This window comes from Argentina silus, assembly GCF_951799395.1.
Source record: "Argentina silus genome assembly, chromosome: 2".
Classification (NCBI taxonomy): domain Eukaryota; kingdom Metazoa; phylum Chordata; class Actinopteri; order Argentiniformes; family Argentinidae; genus Argentina; species Argentina silus.
This window is the reverse complement of record NC_139656.1, coordinates 4,000,446-4,006,785: the sequence shown is the minus strand read 5'-3', so window position 1 is coordinate 4,006,785 and position 6,340 is coordinate 4,000,446. Positions and strand designations below refer to the sequence as shown.

Here is a 6,340-nt window from a genome sequence, read left to right as displayed (position 1 = left end):
TGGTTTATTTTTTGACGCCAGGTCACCACAAGGGGGAACTGATCTATGAAAGGCAGGCTTTCCCACTCTGTGGTCTGTGGATTGGGAGGGGGTTGTAGGGTCAGAGCTTAGGGCAGGGAGGAGGAGTGGCCAACCGGGCTGCAGGGAAACCTGTTTGGCTGAAAGGATGTGGTCCTGAAGGTGTGTCTGCTGTTCCCTCTCTCAGTCCAACCACAGACCGAGTGGGCGGGGTTTCTCACCAATGTCTGTTCCATCATCATAGGGTCTTACACAAGACACTACAGTACCCACGCCACACACACATTTTACTATTTTGATTAAGAGCTCCACTCATGAACTCATCTCATACAGAAATAATCTCGCTACTCAACATGTTTTGCTACTAGTACTATGAATACAAATTTTAAAAAAGACAAAATCTTGTTTGTAAGAAAGGACATTTGAAAAGAAAAATACAGTATGTACATTTTACTACTTGCAATGCAATCTTACCTGAGAACTTTTCTTTATTGATTTATTTTGTGGTAAGATGCCATGAGCCTGCAGGGGAGGGGGGTAGGGGTGTTCACACGGGCTTAGCTGTGGTCTCTCCACCAAAGCCACGGTCTGTCATGTTAAGGTGCTGCAGCCTGAGCTCGAGTTCTACCTTCTGTCACTCCTACCCGATTGTTTCCCACCTGCCTGTAACTAAAGAGAGAGAATGCACATCGTAAATCAAATCTGCAGTCGCAGTAAAAAATCAAAAAACAAATATATATATATATATATAATTAATTATAAAGATGGATAATAACGCAGACAATGATTTTTAACAGCATCTACGGTACGGAACGCATCAATGCATGCAATTAAGTTCCTTATTGATATGTGAAATTATAATTGTGATGTGTTTCAATATAGTAGACTTGAATTATTTCCCTCTTCAAATTATATTTGTAAAGTTCTCTTTTGTTTTTTATATATCGTTTTTTATTCTTGCTTCCTTTGATTTGTTTTTGTCAATTTTTTTTCATCAATATTATTTTATTTTATTACTGTTGATATTATTTTTCTATAGTTTTGCTGTACAGGCACAGATGCTCTTTTTAAGGTGTGAAGCCTTGTGTTTTTTCTGTTCCGTTGGTGTACAGAAGTTGTTCAATAGTGTGAATGAACATATTACTCAGTGAAAAGCAACATTCAGGCTGCCAAAGCATGATCGCATGGTTTGTTCAAATGTAAACAAATTGGACACAAAGAAAATCCTGTGTCTCACTTACTTTTAAAAGGAAAAAAATATATTCTCATTATAATTATTGATGATATTCTTATTATTCTTACAATTAAGCTTATGGTTATTTTTCCTTCCACTGTTTTCTGATCCTTGTTTGGTCTAGACGTGGTTTATTTCGAAGAAGGAATTTCATGGATTTTAACTTGTGACAATTTTTTCTTGTAATTTTCTCTGGAACTAAGTTTTGGCATTTGACTTCCTAAACGATACACACATTGTAAGCATGCCCTATGGGACAAATCACTTTTTTTACTCTTGAATAAAATATGCATGAACCAATAGTGTGGCTTCCAGTTTATCATCGATAAATAGGAATACTCACATGAAACGTGTACTCACATACAGAAGGGAATACATCATATATTATAAAATGTATTCCTTTTTACATTGAATGAGATTAGATATTTAGAGGAAATTGAGTTATGACTCTTATGGCATGATGGGGAGTCAGGCCAATACTTATTCTATCCCTGTCATTATCCTAATTGGATCTGCCAATAATGTCTGGCAATGAATGATCAATGATGGTCCAACAGGCAACAATGCCAGGTATTCAGTTTGTATGTGTCTCACTGGCACTGCATGCAAATGTAATTAACACTGTAATCAATAATATGATTATAGGTTTAAATCCCAAAAATCTGATTTGGATGTGGTTTGTCAGTTTATAGGCCACACCCGAACCTCTCACCACTCCTGATAGGGTACCTCTTCACAGGGATTTAATGTGTGTGTGTGTGTGTGTGTGTGTGTGTGTGAGTGTGTATGTGTGTGTGTATGTGTGTGTGTGTGTGTGTGTATGTTCAAAGGAACTCTCTCACAGCCAACCTGAATCCCAAACAGTGGGCAAACGCAATTTACTCCAGAATTTCCATGAGGGCATTCCATCTGCTTCCTGCCATTCTTCCACAGGAAACTCTGGGAACAGCGTCAAACAGGCCTTGGCAACCACTCCTACCTCACACTGGAACGACAGTAGGACCTGTCCTCATCTCTATTACGACACGATCATTAGAGCTCACTCTCTCATATTTTCCTTCACCATATCCTTTTACTAAACACAGACACACACACACCAACATAGGCCAAACATTAAGCCAGTTGCCATACACAGATTCAGAAACTGTGGACATTCACACTCACATACACTCATTCATCCTGACACACAGGGAAGCTAAAGGCACAGACGGAAGCGCTGTTGATTTTGACATGGATCTGTTCCCATACTCTCTCCTGAGTGTGTTTCTCCTCATCATTCCAGCAGGTAGGTTTGAATGAAGCCAAAGCAGCCAGAACTGGAAGCTGGGCTAACTGCTAAACAATCTTATATTAGACACTGTTTTATCTTTCAAATAGTCTTATTGTTTCTTTCTGTTTGTCATCCTTTTTGTTTGTTATCCAATTTCCACAGTGTAGAATACTTTATCAGTGCTAGCAATTTACAGCTTAGTTCTTCAATATACTTTGTGAGTTTCTTCTCTTTTGACTGGAATAGAATTTGATTGAGTGGCCTCTCAAAGCACATATAAACATATGTGGTAAGATTATTTAATGATCCTGTAAAGTGATACAAAATAAATAAACTGTCATCAATCTTATCATGAAGAAGATTTTGGTATATTGTAGTACATTTTGTGTCAGTCATAAGTGATACTACAAATGGAGTTCTACAAGCTGATGATCAGATCTTAATCAAACTAAACAGACTTCCAACATATCAGAGGGCTAAGATGTGTTTTGATGTCAACTGTTCCAAAGCGCCTCGTACCTTCTACTTTAATCTGGAGCTTTGTTACAGCTTCAGCCCAAACAGCCATTAATCAGACCAACCAAACAGAGTTCATGGGTGGACCCCTTATATCCACCACCACGCCTGCAGTAGTTCCCTTGGGTGAGTATTCGGGTGGAACAGTCTGGCTCTGGGGCAGAGTGAATTCATTGGATATTCTAGCTCTGCTTTCAAAACAATGAAAACTTGAATTGCATCAGTAAAGGCATGGCAATTGTTGTACAATTTGATCACAAAGCATGGCAATTGTACAATTTGATGACAAAATAGCCTTTTCTTCCAAGATATACAGTAGAGCTAGAACAATTCGTCAAGCCATTCTCATAAGAGCATGTGTTTAAAGACTAAGTTAAAACCTCTAAATGAAGCAGTATTGGAGTCAACTTTGTTTCAACCCACAGTGACCTCACAACCTACATTGCCACCCAACACTCCGCCTGTGGCTCACACCACAACCACTCCAACTGCAGCCGACCCGGAGCCTAATGTGGGATTATCCACGACCCCCCCTGTGACAGGTGGGCTCTCTTAAGTGGAGAATATCCCCAGTCTCACGACTCAGTTTTGAGTCTTACTGACTGAAAGAAAAACATGCATTATACATGTAATGTACGTAATAAAAAGGGAATATACAAAGGCAGAAGAGTTTGAAGTAGAAGTAATCATCACAAAATTAAGTAGATCTCAATTATTCCTCTATTATTTCTTCCAGAGGACAGGGCTCTCATAACAACCACCAGTGTCCTGCAGTCAAGTCAGTCTACAACCTCGGCAGGTAATACAAGGGATTCACATACTGTACTGTAGGTTTTCTGTCTGTCAACTGTTTTTTTTAAATGGCTTTCAAGCCAATTAGTCCATCAGCACTAGGTTCCAACATAGGGGTATTGTACTCAGCCAAACAGGCAGCAATAGTTGTGCTGATGTTGTGGAAACGTTATAGGAAATGGCAACTATGAGGAACCCACACCATCTCCAACGTGGTCTCCAACTGTCACAAGCCCTCCTCAACCTAAAAGACCTGGCATAACCACACAAACTACTACTATTGTTTCAGGTAAACACCACTTCTCTTTTTCCTCTGTGGTTGACACACACTGACTCATGATGATTAAACATGATCAAATGCCTTTGTTTGAGCAGAGTGCACATTCAGTTTTTTGGATGGTGTAGGGAAATAACAATCATTAGCCAGGAAATACTGAACGTGAACCTGTACTGTACAAACTGAGATGAGCTCCTTTTAGTAAAGTGCTTCCAAGTGTGTCATCACAGGACATACCCTTGACACGGTACTGTCACATGATGTTATCACGAGCCTCTCCTACAGTGTAACGTGGAGAATTCCAGGACAATCTCCAGTGCCTGGATAATTTCTCATCTACAATGAGGTGGCACTAAATCATAGTTGAGAATATCTCAAGTCGATTTTTCTGCATGTTTCTTACACTCCTGTTTGTGTCTGTAGTCTTAGGGTCAACCGCTGCCACTGTACACTCTACGACCTCTGTGACTTCCCCAGAGGGACCTACAGGGACACAGACAGAGGTCTCACCCACTGAGTCAACAGGCAACAGCCTCACCATGCTCGCCTTTGGTACTCTGAGCAATAATTGACGTTGTTGCTGTTGTTGTTGTTGTTGTTGTTGATGATGATGATGGTGATGGTGATGATAATGAAATGAATGAATTCACAAACGAATAGTTTATTTTGTTATTTAACGGTTCATCTCATACTCTAGGAAGCTTGTTCGTACATCACAGGCAGGCGTAGTAGTACAGTAAACAGACAATACAAAACAAGCACAGAAAGGTGCAGACACATGACAGGAAGACATAGACATGGATGTACAGTATATGAATTACAGTTTAGTGTATACTTTGACTTGCATTGATATGGCTATCCTCTCTTGTGCAGTAGGTTGATGGATACTAGAAAGATGATGGTGACGATGATGATAATGATAACGATGATGGTGATAATGATGGTGATGATGATGATGATAATGATTCTACTTTTTGGGATGTTGCTTTACAGGTGTTATGAGCTTGATCCTCATTCTAATCATAGTTATGGTGATTTTAGTAACAGTCGTCAACCTGAAAGGGCAGTGCAGCAAGTCAAAGGAGGATGGTAAATATGCACCGATGACATTTCCATGAGAAACAGTGAAAGGACTTGTATCAGAGTAACAATGTTTGTGTGTATGCATGCAGAGAAAGTCACCACTGTTTCTGTTTCACAGGTAAAAAGAGCAGTGATTCTGTGGTGTCTGAAAGGTATGCATGCGAAAGGTGCATACACATACACTAGACAGCTGTGCAATCTGTAGTGTACAAAGAAAACCGTTTGGGCCTGTAATATTGTCATTGTGACAAATATTTGGTCATTTTCTTTGATTTAATTGATACATTTCCTCACAGCAATGTGACATCCAATGGAGAAAAAGAAAGCATCACTTTGGTTTCCATGAAGACCATTAACACAGAAACGGGTAAGAATGAGATGACAATTTGTGTTTCACTTTAAAATAGTTCCAAAAGGAACTGTGACATCTGTTTTTGATGCTCATCTTAGCCATGATAAAGTGTGGATGATTCTTTTGATTTTTCTATAATTCCTACTACCAAAACGGTATGGTTCAGGTCAGCCCAGTAGTGTGTAAAGCCCAATGGTCCTCTCTCTTTTATTCACAGACACAGACTCCCCCCAAGTCTCCTCCATTTACAGCACAACACTGGATAACGAGGACCAGGAGCTGAGCAGGGACCTACTGAACACTAAGGTGGGTTCAGGAAATTACTCTCTACACTATATCCTCTTCATAGAGAATGCAGAATAGAATTGTATGCGTTAAATGCAAACTCTCTCCATTAAATTGAAGCTGCTATTGTGTTTTGTTGTTTTCTTTGCAGCTGGTGTGAAAACAAGATATTTTCGACAAGCCATTCCAAAACAGAAATACCTGAGCTGCACAAATTTAGATCTATTTAATCTTAGATCAAGTTACTGGATATCCAGAGAGCACTTTTCATGATTGTTGTGGGGATGGTGGGGTTATATCGTGGTGCAACAACTAGATATTGTTGTTGTTTCTGGTTTATCTAAAGAATATCTTTTGTTGCCATTGCAAAGTTAGTATCTGTTGTGTTTCACTGATGCCAAAAAAGGCATTTATAAAGATAAAAATGTTATGTATTATTATTGTCTTTGTGCTTTTTTGTTCTCTTGTAAATTATATTTCAGTGTTAACTGTAGAAGAAACACCCCTTTTTAA

General features: G+C 39.2%; 1 protein-coding gene across 1 annotated transcript; it reads left to right on the top strand.

The window, feature by feature from the left end:
* Window positions 1–2,347: 2,347 nt before the first annotated feature.
* On the top strand, window positions 2,348–6,336 carry ecscr (endothelial cell surface expressed chemotaxis and apoptosis regulator). Its single transcript, XM_083665567.1, has 11 exons — window positions 2,348–2,537; window positions 3,072–3,164; window positions 3,464–3,580; window positions 3,775–3,837; window positions 4,006–4,119; window positions 4,531–4,659; window positions 5,101–5,196; window positions 5,309–5,342; window positions 5,487–5,557; window positions 5,760–5,848; window positions 5,979–6,336. The coding sequence occupies exons 1-11, from the start codon at window positions 2,483–2,485 to the stop codon at window positions 5,985–5,987; spliced, it is 870 nt and encodes a 289-aa protein (XP_083521693.1). The 5' UTR covers window positions 2,348–2,482; the 3' UTR covers window positions 5,988–6,336.
* The last annotated feature ends 4 nt before the right edge of the window (window positions 6,337–6,340 follow it).

What these genes read in the sequence shown, in the direction of transcription:
- ecscr (XM_083665567.1), top strand. Translation starts at nt 2,483, where the DNA reads ATGGATCTGTTCCCATACTCTCTCCTGAGTGTGTTTCTCCTCATCATT. An exon ending in CACGACCCCCCCTGTGACAG is followed by an intron (nt 3,581 to 3,774) that starts GTGGGCTCTCTT and finishes TATTTCTTCCAG; the next exon opens with AGGACAGGGCTCTCATAACA. An exon ending in GATTCTGTGGTGTCTGAAAG is followed by an intron (nt 5,343 to 5,486) that starts GTATGCATGCGA and finishes ATTTCCTCACAG; the next exon opens with CAATGTGACATCCAATGGAG.